The 19,277-nt window shown below is 43.2% G+C and overlaps 1 protein-coding gene across 1 annotated transcript in view; it reads left to right on the top strand.

Moving 5' to 3' along the window:
• NELL1 (neural EGFL like 1) overlaps window positions 1-19,277 on the top strand; it is a 633,167-nt gene that overhangs the window by 588,811 nt on the left and 25,079 nt on the right. Inside the window, exon 16 of the mRNA XM_030200710.1 lies at window positions 17,470-17,663. Within this exon, the coding sequence (XP_030056570.1) occupies window positions 17,470-17,663 (194 nt within the window). The remainder of the gene's footprint in view (window positions 1-17,469; window positions 17,664-19,277) is intronic.

Raw genomic sequence — 19,277 nt, 5'->3', positions numbered from 1 at the left:
CATGAACTCTGACCTTGTTTGCCTCTGAGATCACTTCCTGTTAGCTCAGGACTCACAGGAACTATAGTACGTGGTGGTACATGAAATTAATAAATCCAATCCAAACCTTCTCTCAGAGTTTTCTTATGCTCTATGAAAAGCCCTCTAATATTTGGCTGATATAATCACAGTAGTAAGCACTCCATCTTGCCACAAAAAAAAAAAAAAAATATATATACTAGTAAAAAAGGCCCGTTTCTGATACAAATGAAATGGGCGCTAGCAAGGTTTTCCTCGTAGTGTGTATGTTTGAGAGAGTGTGTGGTGAGAGTGACTGTGTGAGAGAGAGAGAGTGAATGTGCGAGTGTATGTGTGTGTGAGAGAGACCAAGAGTGGGTGCGCGTGTGTCTGTGAGAGACACTGTGTGTGAGAAGGAGAGTGTGTGCCAGGGGCTGTCCTCCTCCTCCCCCCTCCTAGGGTCCCCTCCCCCTCCCAGGGTCCGGCCGATTCCAGGGTCCCCTCTCCACCAAAGCCCCAACGCGGATTGCTCGCCCACCCTCTTGCACCATTCCATTCAGTGTTCCATACACACTCCTTGCCTTTTTATTGTACCATCAATATTTCGTGTTCATGTGGCCCTATTCATTCCATTGTGTGTGTTACTCCTAAATTGCTCTTCCACTGGTGTCCTTGGGTGCCTTCAAATCCTGGGTGTGTGAGGTGTGAGATGTTCTGTGTGCTTCTGAATGTGCAGTGCTACCTGATTTGGGTCCTCATTCTGTTGTGTGATTTACTGTGGAAGCTCTGGGGTCTCACAGGTTTTGTGGAGAGAGGCACTGCCAGGCCTCCAATCCCAGCGTCCCTGACTGCTATCAGGGCCTCTTCTGAGGGCGCTGAAGATCGGAATAACGGAAGTTCGTTTTAATTGAGCAGCTGTGGCGCTCCTGACCTGGTGCACGTGTTCGCCGCTCCCCGCGTCCTGCCCGCTCCTTGGCCCCACCTCCGTGAAGGGGAGCATCAGCCATGCTGGGTGAGCGATGCTCGGAGAACACACTGGTGTCCGTGATTGTTACGGTGCCCACCATGGCGGCGGCGGTGCGTCGCTGTTGCCACTGCAGGTGTTTGTAGTGCCAGGCATTGTGGCAGCGTGGCCGGTCCACGGGAACTGTTGCCATGCGTCCGATGCCCCGGATTCGGCACTTGCGTTGTGGCTCCACCTCCTCATGACCCTTTCGTTCCCTACGTCATTTCTGTGGTGACGTCATCACGGCCGACGCGAGGGCGTTGCCAAGAGACATGGTGAGTAGAGAGGCTTCACCACCATGAAATTACGAACCCTGAACGGAAGTGGCCGGAGCTTGGGGCCTGAATAGAACGTTGAGGTAGAGAATTATGTCCGGAAGGGGTGTGGCTGGGGGCGTGGCTGAGGGTGGTTGTATGAGTGAGAGTGAGTGGTGCTGACAGGCTACACCAGTACAGAGCTTCAGTGTTTCCCTGCCACACTGTGAGCTTCAGAATTGGAGGTGAGAATTTTGGAGGTGAGAATTATTAATATAGATATCAAGAACAGTGGAAGATATATATAGGTATGAAGACATGTATTCTAGAGAGAAATGGACAAGACCCATTTTGATCACATTCATATGCTCATCTACCATAAATAGAATCTCTAATTTTTTGTATGCAGAATCCAAAATTCAGGGCAAGTTTAGTACCTCAAGCCATTTTATTTATGCACCTGCAGCTGTAAGTTCTGCTATGGAGAGAGACAAACATTAGCAAAATATACTACAATTGGTCTCGGGTCAGTTGTTGTCTCTCAGAAAGGAGTCTGGTACAATTAAGTCATTGTTTAATTTCTTTTCAATTGCCAAAGTAATCAGCTTTATTAACTTTCTCGTAAAACTGTCCTCTAGTTAACTGTAAAAGATAGTCTGCATGCTCAATTTCCAACAATAATTACCGGTAATTTGAACCCTTATATTAATTAAGTGCTGGAAAATTTGAGAAGTCTCTGATCTTTCTTTCAAGGTTCTAAGTTTAGATTTAAGGCTTAGCAGATTGCTTTAGAAGAGTGAAGGATTAGCATAGTGGTTAGATCGCCAGACTGACTACCAGGGTAGCTTGGCTCAAATCCCTCTGCTGCTCCGTGTGATCTTGGGTAAGTCATTTAGGGGTCCTTTTACAAAGGCGCACTGAAAAATAGCCTGCAGTAGTATAGGCGCAGGTTTTGGGCACGTGCAGAATCATTTTTTAGCGCACCTCTAAAAAAGGCCTTTTTTGCTGCCGAAAATGGGCATGCGGCAAAATCAAAATTGCCCTGCATCCATTTTGGGTCTGAGACCTTACTGCCAGCCATTGACCTAGCGGTAAAGACTCACGCAGTAACCGGGCGGTAATGACCTTTGCACACCAAATGCCACTTGGCGTGCATCCGTTACACGCACCAGAAAATAAAAAATATTTAAGGGATGCACGAATCGGACACACACCAAAAATGAAATTACTGCAAAAGCCAATCAGTAGTCGGGCGGTAACTCCATTTTGGTGCCTGTTGGGCGTGCTTAGATGCTTATGCGGTTTAGTAAAAGGACCCCTTAACCCTCTTGTGTACAAACTGAACTTGAAATCTCTCCAGGGACAGGGAAATACATATTGCACTTGACTGACTCACTTTGAGCTACTGAAGAAGGTGTGAGATAAATCCAAATCCTATATAATAATTCTCACCTCCAACGTTCTAATGTGCCTGGTACCGTGGCTCCCTCGGAGGTGGTCTGCTAGGCAGTTTAGAATGCACTGACATCAGTGATGTCACTGACAGCTGATTCCAAGGCAAGGGGAAAAAGCCAAAAAAAGATTTTTAACCTGAAACACGGCTCCGTAGACAGCCATCTGGCATTGGCTGTCGTCACTGCAGCCGCTCCTCCTCTCCACTCCACGTCACTGCCCCTGCAGGAAGACCCCGGAGGAGCGCAGCGACATCAGAGGGGAGAGGAGGAGCGGCTGCAGAGACGACAGCCAATGCCAGATGGCTGTCTACGGAGCCGTGTTTCAGGTTTAAAATCTTTTTTTGCCTTTTTTCTTTTTGTACCGGCCGCTGCTGCTCAACAGGAGACGCAGCAGCGGCCGGACAGCTTTTGTATTGGCGGCTGCGGGTGGCGAGGGGGTTGATGTGCCCGAGGGGGGGTAGGGGTTTGGGTGATGCGCTGAGGGGGAGGGGAGGGTCGCTGGACATGGATGGCTGGAGGGGGGCAGGGGGACGGGAGGGTTGCTGGACATGGGTGGCTGCAGGGGGGGCAGGGAAGAGGGAGGTGGGGAGGGGGTCCTGAGACCAGATGGGTGGCTGCAGGGGAGGGCGGGGAGACAGAAGGGATGCTTCAGGGGGGGCAGGGGGAGAGGAGGGTAACTGGACATGGGTGGCTACAGGGGGGTCAAGGGGAAAGGAGAGGAGGGTCATTGGACAGGGGTGGCTGCAGGGAGGCAGGGGAGAGGAGGGTCGCTGGACATGGGTAGCTGCAGGGGGAGAGGAGGGTTGCTGGACATGGGTGGCTGCAGGGGGGGCAGGGGGAGAAGAGAGTCGCTGGACATGGGTGGCTGCAGGGGAAAGAGGAGGGCTGCTGCACATGCGTGGCTGCAGGGGCAGAGGAGGGTTGGTGGGGAGGGGGTCCTGAGACCAGATGGGTGGCTGCAGGGGTGTAGGGGAGACAGGAAGGATGCTGCAGTGGGGGGATTACCTTGCTAGCGCCCATTTCATTGCCTACCGAAACGGGCCTTTTATACTAGTAAATAAATAAAATGTACATTTCTATGATGTGATCCTTCCAAGGGGTTCCATTATTTGAGGCCAGTTCTTTGTCTATCTGCGGGAGATATCACTGACCCTAACATTCAACAAGCAAGTGGAAGCCATATAAAAACAAGAATAGCCATACTGGGGCAGCCTGATGGTCTATCTAGCCCAATGTCCTGTTTCCAACAATGGCCAATCCAAGTCACAAGTACCTAGCGGAATCCCAAATAGTAGCAACATTCCAGAATCTTAAAGAATAGCAACATTCCATGCAACCAATCCCAGGGACAGTTTCTTTCCCCATTTCATTCTCAATAGTAGATTGTGGTGCTCATTTTCAAAAAAGAAAAACATCTCAAAAGCAGCACAAAATAGCAGATGGACCTTTTTTTGTGTGATTTTTGAAAAGGCAAAATTTTGATGTTTTTCACTGTTTTCATCTAAATAGCAAGGGGACTTGTTGGAGGCTTGTTGTGGGCAGGAATTGGATGGGCTTACATTCTGGACATTTTTCTGTGATAATGGAACATAAAGAATGTCCATGACAGAAATATAGTATGTTTTTGCCTAGATCTGTTTCAGTCTCCACTAAATCAGAAAAAGGTGTCCTAACTGACCAGCTGACCACTGAAGTCATGAACCCCATTAATCCCTCAATGGTCACTGACTCCCTCCCACCCTCAAAGATGTGACACTGACAGTAGATATCAGGCTCTATGACAACTCCAGATGTTTTGGCCAGCAAGTGGATGGAGTAGCCTAGTGGTCATTGCAGAGAACAGTGAACAACAGGACCCAGATTCAATTCAATTCTATTTTTTAATTATTTAAACCACATTGAAGCCTTATTGTTTGGCAAATAGCAATGTATCAAAAATTTGTAAATAGATATCAACTTACATGAGGTGGAGGGGCATTTTTTATATCTTTTAAATCCAACTTTGGACGTTTTGCTCAAAATGTCTAAAATTCAAGTGGCAAATATAGTGATTTTTGAAAACAAAAAAATGTTTATCTTTTTGTTTCAAAAATGGCCTTTTTCTAGACGTTGCTGTAGTCACTGCATTTATCTTTTTATACCATTTTTGAAAAAAAAAAAAAAAGCATTCAAGTGAAAAATGCACAAAATCAATTACTACAACTAATCATTTCTATAGTGCTACTAGATGTACACAGCACTATACACATTATATACAGGTACGTTCTCTGTCCCTAGGGGGCTCACAATCTAAGTTTTTCTTTTTTGTACCTAGGGCAATGAAGGGTTAATGGACTTGCCCAAGGTTACAAGGAGCTGCAGTAGGAATTGAACCCAGGTTGCCAGGATCAAAGCCTGCTACATTAGGCTACTCCTCCACTCCAAGCCATTGAGATGTATAGAGCCAGCATTCTTAGTAGACTTGCCACACAGACATCACAGCAGAGCAGGAGGCACTGCAGTGGACTTCACATAAACACTCCTAGGTACAGATCTCACCCTTACCCCTTAATTGTATGGTGAGCCCTCCAAAACCTACCAGAAACTTACTGTTCCCAACTCTACACCACTACAATAGCCCTTATGGCTGCAGGTATCACCTACATGTGGGTACAGTAGTTTTTTGGAGGGTTTTGGGGAGGGGGGGGCAGACACTTTCCACCACAAGTGTAACAGTTAGAATGGGTTATGGGCCTGGGTTCTGTTCTCCACCGTGCACTGCACCGACTACTAGGCTACCCAGGGACCTGTTTGCTGCTCTAATAGGACTGGCCATAACATCTGACGCTGTCATAGAGGCTGGTATTTACTGTTTCTTTCACATTTATTGTGGGGTGGGGGTGAGAGGGAGTCAGTGACCACTGGGGGTATAAGGGGGGATCATTCCTTTATTCTTCCAGTGGTCATCCGATCATTAAGGGCACATTTTTGTGCCTTAGTCATTATTAAAACAGGTCTAGACCAAAACATCTAAATTGTAGCCCTGGATATTTTTGATTTGTTCCATTATGGTAGAAAAATGTCTAAGTGTTAGAAACACCCAAATCCCGCCCTTAGCATGCCCCGACATACTGCGGACAAACAGCATTGAAAAACGTTTACAAAATGTGTTTTGAAAATAGCAATTTGAACGTTTTGCTTGCCAAAACGTCCAAATGCTGATTTATGCCACTTTTTAAATGTTTTTCTCTTTCAAAAATGAGCCCCCATAGTGTGAGTGAAAAGGTGAAACAAAATTAGACATTACCAGATGACTAATTTAAAGTTGCAAATTGGTGCCGAGGGCAAATATAAAATGCATTGGATAATGGTAATCTACAAACCCTTTGTCATTGGCAGTTAACCTTGGATTGGAATTTGCTCATGCTTTTCTTAGTAGTTCAAGGCAAATTACATTAAAGGTACAGCTGTTATTTTTCTGTCCTAGGAGGGTAATGGAGGGTTAAATGACTTACCCAAGACCATGAGCAGTATCAGTGGGATTTGAATACTGGCTTCCCTGGTTCTTAATCCACTGCTCTACCTATTAGGCTACACCCCAGCAGTGGAAATCTTTATCTCACTGGCTGGAAACAATGGAACCACCTGTTTTCAGAAGATACACGCAGATCTTCAAAATCATCAGCAAACTGAACTCTTAACATCTTCTTTAGTGCCCCTTTGTAATGCTGGCTTCTGATGATGCTGTTGCTTTAATTAATCTAAAATTTTCTTTATGTGGACAGAAAGCATAGACTTTTCTGAAGCTTGTGGTCAAAGAGCATGTAAAATGTGATTCCTATTTTCAAATATAGCAGTGGTGCGGCTGGAGCAGCTGGTGATGACTCTTGTCCCACAAATAGGGTATGCAGCAAGTGGGCTCTATCCTTGAACCCCCCCTCAAAGTAACCCCTTCTTTCTCTTCCCCATCCCTCCCCCCTCACTGCTGCCTGCCCAGGGTCCCTCACCTCAGTGAATAAGACTGCACAGTTTTTTTTCTGAAAATGGGAATTTATTTGAAAGGCCGCAGCACTCTTACAAACGTAACAATTGCGAATACAACATAACAATGCAATAGCAAAACAATAGGTGCATTTCTCATCCCCAGTTTACCATAGCAAGCTCACTTGGTGTCCCCCCCCCCCCTTAACATCCAAGTCAGGGGGAGTTATGTGTCAGCCTTTCAACAATACAGCCTGTGGTAGTTATGAGTCCAGGCCCTCCCGTCCGTGCAAGAGAAGATGGCCACCTCCTCATTTCTACATGACTGTGGGTGTCTCCATGCTAGAGGGCACCTTTACTTTTGATACATAGCCTTTTGAAGGCCCCCTTTCTCTGGTGTGTGCTCTCCTGACTACCTCCCCACTGTGCTATAGCTTCAGACAATGACGCCTCACTTGTCACAGGCTCCCCACTGGTGCTCAAGTAGCTTTTCAATGGAGTCTTGTATATCGCCGTTAAATAAGTCAAGTCCCATATACAACTGGTGTGCCATCTAGGCAGTAGAGGCCAGGGCACGCTTCCACTAACCAATCATGTATAATGCTAATCCCGTGGATTGCTTAGTTTCAGAAACTTATGTATCCATCTTCTTTTGCCTGGTCTTCTCTACTATGCGGTGTGATCTCTCGCCTTTCTAGACGTGACATGGTATATTGTAGGACTAAACCATGTGTGCTGCTGGACATAATTTCAGGATCTCAAGAATATCCCACTGCATCTTTTTAATCAGTTCAGTGTTATGTCTTGATGTTAAATCATTGCTTTTGAGGTGGATGATTAAGGCCCAAGGAGGCTTGTGCAAGCTTAACTGTGTGAAGATTGCTGGTCCCATCTCATACCATGCTGACTTAACCAGATTATGGAAACCATCCACTGCTGAGAAGCCAAGCCTCTCACCCCAATGGGTTCGGATATGGCTCTTCTGTTTGTCCAATGTACATACAAGTGGCTGCAGATCTAAACGATGCGTGAACCTTCATGAAACAAAACAAAAAGAATATCATGAGGACCAAACAAGTGGTTAGCACCCTGCGAGGAACAGTGGCTTAACAGATCAGATCTCCATGGGCCTTGCCTGTTGCAGAACTTAGTCATGTGTATTGGGTAAAAGGCGAATGGGCAAGGATCTTGGGACATCTATTTTCATGGGTTGGACAGGCTGGTGGATAGGGATGAGGCGGGAGAAGAAGTGGACTACATTTTATAGTTTATTGGCAGGAGGACAGGGCAAACAAAACTGAATGAAAAAATAATGTAATGTAATTTTTTTTCTTTTGGTTTGTTTTAAAAAAAAAGAAAAAACAGGAGATTTTTGTCAAAATTTCCTGCTTAATTTTAAATGAAAGCACCTCCTAGTAAAATGGCTTTTTAAACGTTACCCACCCTGTATGGGTCTAAAAGCGCATTCATTGTTCTTCTATACCGTGTGCTTTTACTAATGTGTTCTTAGAGACATTCCCAGGGCAGGGCTAGGTTGTGGGAGTAAAAAAGGTTTAGTTCAGCATTTTGAAAACCACACGTTTTTGCCAAATAAAACATCTACCAGAATATTTCCTTGTGTCTAGTGATCTCCAGTCACTCTTGCCTTCTCCAGCCCCAGGTTCAAAATGGTGGGTTTGACCCCTAGTGGTAGTTTTGCAGTACTCCACTTGGGATTAGTCTGCCAGATAAGGAGCAAAGGGGACCCTTTTACAAAGCCACGGGAGCGCTAACGCACGGGTAGCGTGCGTCAAATTAGCACTACTGCCGGGGTGGCGCATGTGCCTGGTGGTAATTCAAAGTTTGGCATGCACCAAATCCTGTGGTAGAAAATATTTTTCTATTTTCTACCATGGGGGGCATTCCCGGCGTTAAACTGCAGCACAGCCACGTTGGTGTGCACTGCATGGTTACTGAGTGGGTGCAAGTGAGCCCTTACTGCTAAGTCAATGGCTGGCGGTAAGGGCTCAGGCCGTAAATAGATGGCATGTGGGAATTTGCTCCTTTTTGTTTTGTGGAATGCAGTGGTTATTATAAAAATGCACTTGCCTTTTTTATTATTATTGCTACGAAGTATTACATATTAAGCGCATATACTTTAAACTTTGTTTTGATTCATTTATCCAGTCCTTATATGCACATGGTTTTGATTTTTAAACTCAAAAGTGAATCCTAAGGGTGATTGAACAATGAGGTATAAACTGTGTTTATGCTGAATTAATTGGAATATGTCAGGTTTTGGAAGTGCACATCTCTGATATTTTCCATTTTAGTTGATTTCTTGAGGTGTCCTGTGTTTTCCATGTATGACCATGGTGTGGTATTCTGCATAATTGTTTTGTTTCATTAGGTAGTGTATTGGTGTTTTAGGGCCCAGTGTAATAGTTACACTGCTGCCTTTTCACTTATGAGGTTGTAGCTCTTCGTGTCCTGGCAGTTAGTGCTATTATGGTACGATAATGTTCTCAGTGTGTCTTTGCCCAGTTGCTGTATACTGTTAAAGATGTCTTAACAAGCTGTAGTTTGGATTTTAAAAGTGCAGGGGACAGTGCTTTGATGGTGTAGTAATGTCTCAAGAATAAGGAATGGTGTGTAAGCTAAAGTTCAGGAAATGAAGCCTCGTGCTATCAGTGAATGCAATCTATGACTGTTCGTTTTTGGTGGTGGCAGGTGGAGAGAGAATATTGGGTTGTGTTCAGCACCCCCAATCATTTTGAAAAGTTGGCTTCTATGCGCTGAGGCATGCTGCAGTAAAGTCCCAATGTGCATGCACTACCCATGCACTAAGGGGCCCTTTTACAAATGCACATAAGGGCCTATGTGCATCCAGCGTGCGCCAAATCAACATTACTGCCTGGCTACTGTGTGCCCCAGGCAGTAATTCTGAATTTGGCACACACTGAAAATAACACGGTAGAAAATATTTACTATTTTCTATCGCGGGGCGCCTACCTGGCGGTAAATGGTAGTTTGTACGCACTGCATGCTTATTGCCTGGGTAGCGTGTGACAGGGGCTTAGCCAGACTTCAGTGGGAGGGGGGTCCAGAGCCCGAGGTGAGGGGGCACATTTAACCCCCCCCCCCGGTGCTGCCGACCCCCCCCCCCCCCCCCCCGGCACCATTGCCGACAAAACCCGCCACCACCAGCACCACCAACAACAACTTTGACCCCCCCCCCCCCCGCCGGCAACCCTCTCAACCCTCCCTCCCACCGTCAACCCGCTGTCGCCGTCTGCTACCTTTGCTGGCGGGGGACCCCAACCCCCTCCAGCCAAAGTCTTCTTCCTTCGTTTTGTTTCTGAGTCTGACAACGTGCAGGATGCCAGACTCACAGAAACAGAACGAAGCCTTGCGATCTGCAGGGCTTCATTCTGTTTCTGTGAGTCTGACGTCAGACTCAGAAACAAAATGAAGGAAGAAGACTTCGGCTGGAGGGGGTTGGACCCCAACCCCTGCCAGAAAAGGTAGCAGACGGCGATGGCGGGTTGGCGGTGGGAGGGGGGTTGAGAGAATCATTGGCAGGGGGGTCCAGGGCCAAATCTACGGGGGCCCAGGCCTCCGTGGCCCCATAGTAGCTACGCCACTGGCGTGTGAGACCTTACCACTAAGTTAATGAGTGGTGGTAAGGTCTCAGGCTAAAAATGGATGCACGCTGGTTTTCATTTTGCCATATGTCCATTTTCTGTCCCATTGAAAAAAAGACCTTTTTCCCAAAGCAGGAAAAACTGGCCAGGCATGTGCCAAATACACACACCCACACTACCGCAAGCCACTTTTTGCAATGCCTTAGTAAAAGGGCCCCTAAAAAATTAACTTTCTTTTTTTGGCCAAGGGGGCATCTCAGGAGGTGGAGAGTGGACATGTCTGTGCTAATCAGTTAGTACAGCCACATTGTTGCACTAACTGAATTAATGTGTGATTAGCATGTGAGCTCTTACTGTCTTCAAAATGGGTGGCGGGCTTGGCCATTAATACCGAAAATTGAAAATCATTCATTTTCCGGCTGCAGAAAAAGTGGCCTTAGCGTGTGGTAAAGAACCACATAACAATGCACTGAAGCCACTTTTTGCCCCAGCTTTGTATAAGGGCTTCTTACTAAACAGGACTCTAATTTATAATTCATTTATGTTTGGTTTGTTTTTAACAATTTCTTATGGTTTACTACTTTTATGAATTTTATGGTATATTTTTAAGGAGCTTAAATCCTTTTAAATCTTAATGAAATAGTGGTACTTCACCTCTTAATGGTTAAATGCCTTGTTGTTGCTGTTGTTAGGTTTTTTTTTACATTCTGTTTTGTTTCTAGTTTTGTATGTAGTTAATTTTTATCATATTTACTGGTTGATGTCCATATATATTATATTGTATTTTTATTATATCTAAATAAAAGTATATTTATTTTAATTTTGTACTATCCAGGTTTGTGGTTTATTTTATTTAATTATGTATCACTCCCTTTACCCTTATTTTGTCCATAGGTGTAATGTGCCCACTGTATGTTCTTTGAAAATCTGCTTGCAGACCCAATGTGTTCATTCTGAAAATTGCTACAATGAGGTTGAAAGTCTCTGCTCACAGTTTTATCGTAACATAGGATAGTCTTATATTTACTGGTACCTTGTTCTTAAGAGTTTAATGAAGTCTGTGAAAGAGAGCTAAGGGTATTAAAAGTATTAAATTCTAGAATAATTTTGTTGTAAATCCAGTCACAAAGCAATTTACTAGCTAGAAAAAGGGCAAGAAAATATCATTTAGGGAAGGAGTAGTAAGAATAGCATTCACATCAGATATATATCATTGTATTTCGAGGTCTAGTCTAGACTGCCAGAATGTAGGCTACACTGCCAGCCTCAGAGGGACTTTCCATTATTTCATGAACTCGTATTGCTATAATCACAGTAAATAACAGAGTCTTTCCTTTAGTAAATTTAGGTGGTTATTTTAAAAGCTCTATTTGTGTGTTGAACATCTGAAAACTGATGTTTAGATGTCCATATTGCATGGACATCCAAATCTCTATTTTATAAAGCCAGGATATGGACCTCTAAAACTGCAGTATATCCATATGGCAACGGGGCATATTTTGGGTAGGATTAGGGATGGGACAAAATATGGACATCCAACTTTGATTGCAGAAGGAAAAAAGACATCAGTGTCCAAAAAGATGGACATCCATATTTAGACCTGGAACTTGGCAAGTCCTGGTTATAGAAACATGCTCTGTTTGAGCAATTGTCTACTAGATGGAGTAAGGGAAGTCACAGTAGACATTTTTCTGTCCCTGGGGGGCAACCTCTGGTTCTCTGCCTAGTTCTCTCCTAACTTCGCTAACCATTAAACCATTCTTCCACATGGATGTCTATGTGGCTATTTTGCAATATGCATGTTCTTCTATTGCCAGAAAGGCGTCCACATCCCTTGTTTTGTCCTGTTCATAGTTTCAGTTTTTAAGGTGGATGTTCACGACGTTGCCAGCACTTGGACACCATTTCTCATGTATTTTAGAACAGACTGTATGTCAGCCTACCCTGTTCTAAAATACATGAGAAATGGACGTCCATATGTGACATACATACTTGGTCGTCCATATTCTGAGTTGGAAATCCATTCTAAAACGCTCTTCCACGTATGTATGAAAGGTACTATACCATGGGTACTGGAGACCTTAGTCCTCCATTTATCCACATCAATACAGCTGAGGCAGCAGCTGTGCAGGCTTCCCCAGTGCTGTGCTGTTCATGCAAGTTCTTCCTTGTATGGTAGGATCCACCTCTGTGCTGAAACTGCTAATAAGTATCATCGTGATGGCAGTGATTTTGGGGAGGGGGAGTGCTTTCAATAATCTGTACTCCCATCTATGTGAAACTGAAGCATCTCCATCAACTCATTTCAAGTAGGCCATTGAACACTTTTGGAATGGTTGATTTTCAACCACCATTGAGCACAACTAGATCTGAGCTGGCAATCGAGAATGGCTTCACATCCCTTTGTACATCCAATAAGTCAACCAGTTTATACATGCAGAACAATTGTCTTGCTTTTCACATATGTGGTTCTTTGTCATCTGTGGCCTGCTTGATGGCTTGAACAAGTCTCGGTGGTACATCCCCTTTATGTTTGCTCAGCGGAGAACAACAGTTACAATGTGTAAGCTGGGTTTCTCTTCCCTTTTCTACGCCTTGGGAAATGTATAATAGATTAAGTTGGCTTTGTGCCGTGCAAAGTAGGTCTGCGTTACACAGAATATGAATAACGTCGCTTTCCATAATTGCTAACATCTGGCTTTCCATAAATCTGTTAAATTGCATGGAAACAGAATTAGATTTCTGTCATAAGTAAAGGCATAGCACAGAATTCTGTAAGCTATGTGGTTCTGTGTTCATCTGTGAAATCCTTTTAGTTTTGAACTGTGAAAGTTACTTTTCCAATCTTGCAAACACTATGCATCAACATTTGCAACATTCATGAACCAACTACTCTGACAGCAGTTATTGTGTGTAAAACTATAGAAAGCAGGGCACACTTGCATTTCAATTATTTTCAGGTTAGGGTATAAGCCAAAAAGCAAGTGAAAAGATGAATATAGTGTTTTTCCACAGAACCACTCATTGCATTCCCTCATTCTAACTAATTTGCTACTATCTGCTACTACAATCTGAATATAGTTAAGCTGGTTTATTTTCTCAGAATGTATTAGTCATTTTTCAGGCTTTTATTCTCAGATAGAATATGCAATTTACAATGTAATATGGTATTTGCCGAGTGCACTGACATTTTATTCATAAAATGTCCTTGTCATTTGTGTGATCTGCAGTCCTATAGATCTACATTTCTAGAAAATACAAGCAGAGAATTTTCAGTATTTTTCATCCAAGATCAGCATACTCTTTTAAGTTGAAATTTGAAAACACTACGGTATAGCAAATGCCTGTTCTGTGACTGTCATATTTGAATAATGTTTTAGAAAGTTTTAAAACATACCAAAATTATACATATGAACTACAGCTCCAATGATTTGTCTTGTCCAGATATTCAGAAAAGGATTTCCTAAATCCAAATTTTAGAAAATGAAAAAGTGAAAGGGCCCCTTTTACTAATCCGGGTAGGTGCCTAAGAGTGCCCAGTGTGCTCCAAATTGGAGTTACCTCCCGGTTACCACGTGGCCCTTGCGGTAATTTCAATTTTGGCGCATGTCCGCTACGTGTGGCTGGAAAATATTTTTTATTTTCTGGCGCACTTAGCGGACGCTCACCAAGTGGCACCAAATTCTTTGCCGCTAGGTCTATGGCTGGTGGTAAGGTCTCAGACCCAAAATGGACATGCGGCAATTTTGATTTTGCCGCATGTCCATTTTTGGTAAAAGAAAGGCCTTTTTTATAGGTGCGCTGAAAAATGATTCTGCGTGTGCCCAAAACCCATGCCTACACTACCACAGGCCATTTTTCAGCACGCCTTTGTAAAAGGACTCCCACATTTTTTTTGAAGAAACGGCTCTAGAATAATTTTCATAACAAATTGTTTAAATCCAAATGGCAAAAATATATAAAAGCAACAAATTACATTTTAAAAAATGAAGCTATGTTTTTGGATGGTAGATAGGAAGCTGTAATTGCATTCTATGGGACCCATATACCAACCTGCAAAATATTTGCAGATGTAGCGGTATATGCATGAAAAAAAAACATTTAAAGCATCCTAAAACACACAAAAATGGTGGTATTTAAAGCTTTTTGCATTTTTGTGGGGGTCTTTTACTAAGCCGCAGTAGCGTTTTTAGCTCACAATAGAAATCAGCTGGCGGTAAACACCAAGATGCCCATTGGCCAGCAATGAACTTTTGTACCATAGTCTGCTATGTTCAAAGTTTACTAAAACTCTAATGAATGAGCTGCTGTGATACATTATCATGGAGGTAGCTCTTTAATTCAGAACTCATCATAACCCAGAGATATCTTCACAGGCTGGCTTTCATGAAAAAGATAAGCACATCTCAGCAAGGTGGAGCCAGGGAGAGCATTTGTGGGGTGCTACAAGGGAGACTGTTCTGGGCCCCCCCATGCAACACGGAGTCTAAACCTCACCCAAAACTAAAGAGGACACATGTTGTCAATGGGTTTTGGTACCTCTCTCATCGTTCGGCACTGGGTCTTTGCATTTCTACTATTGGCTCTGGGTATAGCTATATTTCTTGACCAGGCCCAGTGCAAAATGTTTGCAGAAAATGGCTGGTAAAATGTGTGAAGTCCCATGTTGGGCCCTATGTCTGTAAGGGGTCATTTTACTAAGCCACGGGAAAAAGTGTCCTGCGGTAGTGTGGGTTTTTGGCTCATGCCGGGCCAGTTTTTTCCGTGTCTGGGGAAAAAAGGGCTTTTTTTTCAATGGACTTGGAAAAGAACCTGTGGTAAAATTGAAACCAGCGTGCGTCTATTTATGGCCTGAGCCCTTAACTCCACCCATTGATCTAATGGTAAGGGCTCACATGCTACATGTGAGGTGACTGGTCAGCATGCACCAACTGCTGATTAACGCCAGAAACACCGTGCGTGGTAGAAATTTTTAAAAAATAATTTGTCCCGGTGGTATGGGTGCATGCCAAATCTGAAATTACTGCCAGGGGGCGCGTTAGCCTGGCAGTAGATACACTTTGGCATGTGCCTCATGAGCATAGAGCCTACCACACCTTTGTAAAAGGGCCCCTAAATTTATTAAGAAAAATCAAATCTGAATTTATGAAAAGCAGATCATCTGATTTGCCTGAACATCTTTTCATGTACAATCAACATATTACAAGGTACAAACCATGGGCGAAGTGGCTTACAGTAATCATGTAATTTCTATCTTTAGCAGAAATTCAAACTAAATCAGTCAATGAGAAAACAAAGGAAAGAATCAAAGCTGGAAAGAGTTAATTTCAAAACCAAATCATGTCCTTTATTTTTCAGGACAGTTTTAAAAATGGAATCATTCATTCCTGCATTCAGGTCACTACATGTTATCAGAGTTCTCCAGGCTGAAGGGTTTATGGCTGTTGGCCTTATGTCTCCTGAGAGGTGCTTTGTGCAAGGAATGCTTAGCTCAAAATCAGATCATAGAAACTTCCAGAAACAGGCAAACTTTTATATAACTTGATTCTGAAAACTTACTATAAAGTCCCTAATATCCATTTTTCTTTTATTTTGGAGGTATTTATTAAGTTACAGTAAAAATCGGCATTTTACCTCACTTTAATTTCTGGATTGACTAACTTGTGGTGGCTTAGTACTGTACGTTAGTCACTTCTGCGATATATGAATAATTCGGTTTACAACAGCATTATTCACACTCACCAAGAGCATAGGGTCCAGTGGAGGAGTGGCCTAGTGGTTAGGGTGGTGGACTCTGGTCCTGGGGAACTGAGGAACTGAGTTTGATTCCCACTCCAGGCACAGGCAGCTCCTTGTGACTCTGGGCAAGTCACTTAACCCTCCATTGCCCCAGGTACAAATAAGTACCTGTATATAATATGTAAGCCGCATTGAGCCTGCCATGAGTGGGAAAGCGCAGGGTACAAATGAAATAAATAAACTGCTAATGACCCCATCATATTCCCCCCCTCCAATGTCCATTCTAATTTTTCCCCATCTCAATGCCTACCCCATATCATTCCCTCCTTTCCCTAAGACTCTCCCCTCAATCGCCAAAAGCCCCTCAACAACAGAAAGCGTTTCAAGTCCAACCTTAAAGCCCACCTCTTTACCACTGCTTTTGACTCCTAACTCACTTGCTGTGTCCTTTATCCTCACCTATTTATCCCCTTACCCTTAATTGTTCTGTCTGTTTACCTGTCTTATCTAGATTGTAAACTCTTTGAGCAGGGACTGTCTTTTTTGTATATGGTGTACAGCACTGCGTATGCCTTGTAGCGCTATAGAAATGATAAATAGTAGTAGTAGTAGATACAGTCAAAGTGGTTTATACACACTATTTTCGCAAGTACTTTCTGTCTCCAATGGGCTCACAATCTAAAGTGATCCCCAGTAACTCCTGCCCCTTACCGATTCTGAGTTTAATATGATGCCGGTAACCTCTACTGGTAGTCTCAAGGTACTACTGTTTGAACTGCCAGATAAGGGTAAAAGGTCCTTTTTCTGGCAGCTTGAATCCATCAGTAGTGCAGAAGGAGCTCCAGTGGTGAGGGTGAGGAATAAATAACATACCTTTAATCACATAATTAATTGTGATTAAAATTGTAATTGAAATAGATATAGATACAGATCTTTTTCTATATATGAAACATTATACATGAGCTTTTCCCTTGCAAGTTAGAAAATCAGAAATAATAACAAAATTGTAAATCTGAAACATGCTGCATTTGAATTTTTGAGATTTATTGTCTACTTCCTTTTAAAATATATGTTTGAATGATGCAAATATGTGGTTATGGAATTATTTTGGAGAAGATCGTTTTTGCATTATGTAGATATTATTCAAGGTAATTTTGGGGCACCATTACTTTTTTCATATATGAGGATGGAGCCATTCCGCTTTTCAGAGGTCACAGACTTTGGGGTATTTTTAGTAATTGCTTCTCTGGCATTTGCTTCTTTCCACTGGTACATCTAAAGTATCTTTTTTAGTGGGAGGGTCAGTAGAAAAGTGAGACCAAGTTCCTGCAAAAAGACCATCCCAATGTGACACATGAATTTTTATCAATGAATATTTTATCACTTTAGAATGTTCGTTTTCCGCTAACACCCTATGTGTGGACTATGTTTTACAGATATTGATGAATGTGCCTTAAAAACCCACACCTGCTGGAATGATTCGGCCTGCGTAAATTTGATGGGGGGTTTTGACTGCCTCTGTCTCTCAGGGCCATCCTGCACTGGTGACTGTCCACATGAAGAGGGATTAAAGCAAAATGGACAGCTGTGGACTCTGTCAGAAGACAGATGTTCTGTTTGTTCCTGTAAGGTGAGTTCTGTGACATTCTCTCATTCGTAGAGATAGGCGAACTAGGAACGTTTCAATATGTAAAACAAGAAAACCAAGCTCACAGAATCTTGGTTTTGGGAAACCTTTTTAATATAGATTTGTTGAAGAGAATGATAAGCTCCTTACAAGACATATTGACTACATGTTATGCTTCAGTATGGTTTTTCCACTTCCTGTAACCAGTTCTACTTGTACAACCATGAGATAAAGGGGATGTGTATCTGTGCCTGTGTACAGTATGTGGCCTTAGCTAGGATTGCAGTATGGGCATCTAAAGATGTCGGCAAGGGCTCTATTTCAAAAGTTCCCCTCCCTCAGCAGCTTGACCCAAAGCAAAAGTGAGGCAATATTCCAATTTGCTCAGTTACCACAATACAGCGTAATATAAATAGTCTACATTCACACACAGCGCTAAATCTCAGGTATGTCTGTGTGTCCGTATGAATTTGTGAGTATCTGTGTGTGCACATCTGTGCATGTATGATCTCTGTAGGTGGGATATGGCGGTGTGTTTATGTGTTTTGAGAGGGGTTCTGATTGCGGTGTGTACTGTCCTTTTCTTCATTCTTTTCTCTATGTCTCTCAGCCATGTAGGCGCCTACGCGCTCAAATGTGCGCCAAAATGGAGTTACCACCTGACTACCATGTGGCTTTTGTGATAATTTAATTTTTGGCGTGTGCCCACTACACACATCTCAAAAATATTGTTTATTTTCTGGCGAGCATAGCGGGCGCGCACCAAGTGGTATCTGATATGCGTAGGTCATTACCCTCAAAAATATTGTTTATTATCTGGCATGCATAATGGGCGCGCATCAAGTGGCATCTGATGTGCATAGGTCATTACCACCCAAATTCTTTACTGCTATGAGTATGACTGGCGGTAAGGTCTCAGACCCAAAATGGACGCGTGGCAATTTTGATTTTGCCGCACGTCCATTTTCGGCAAAAAGGCCTTTTTTACAGGTGCGCTAAAAAATGATTCTGCACACACCCAAAACCCACGCCTACACTACCACAGGCCATTTTTCAGCGCGCCTTTGTAAAATGACCCCTTGGTTTGGGCCAATTATGGTGGATGTATGGGAAACTGTCACAGAACAGGGGGTGGAGACTAACCCCCAAATTCTATAAAAGTTGCCAAAAATTGTGTGTGCAAATTTGGGCGCACAATTTGCATGCACAATTTAATTGAATAATGAGCTAATTAGTGCCAATAATTGGCTTTTAAACAAGGAATTATGGGCAGTAATTAGATTTAATAGGAATTTATGTATGTAAATTTAGGCATGAGATCTGTGTCTACATTTTACAAGCAAGTAAAAAACAAGGGGTGTGGAAATGTGGTGCAAATGGCTGCAAATGGCTGCATCTAAAGTTAGGTGTGATTCACGGGTGTAAGTGCTATTCTATAAATCACACCTAACCTTAAGCATGGTTTATAGAATAACAGTTTTGGGGGGGGGGCTGATTTTTTCAGCACCATATATAGAATTCACCCCTAAGAAAGATAATATAAATCCCGTTTCTTAATTTGACCCACGGCAGCCATTTTGTCTTGTCCACAAACAGATGGATGCAAAGGCACCAAAT

The sequence above is a fragment of the Microcaecilia unicolor genome, chromosome 4 (assembly GCF_901765095.1).
Source record: "Microcaecilia unicolor chromosome 4, aMicUni1.1, whole genome shotgun sequence".
NCBI classification, from domain to species: Eukaryota; Metazoa; Chordata; class Amphibia; order Gymnophiona; family Siphonopidae; genus Microcaecilia; species Microcaecilia unicolor.
The sequence above is the reverse complement of the archived record's forward strand: the minus strand, read 5'-3'. Positions and strand labels throughout refer to the sequence as shown.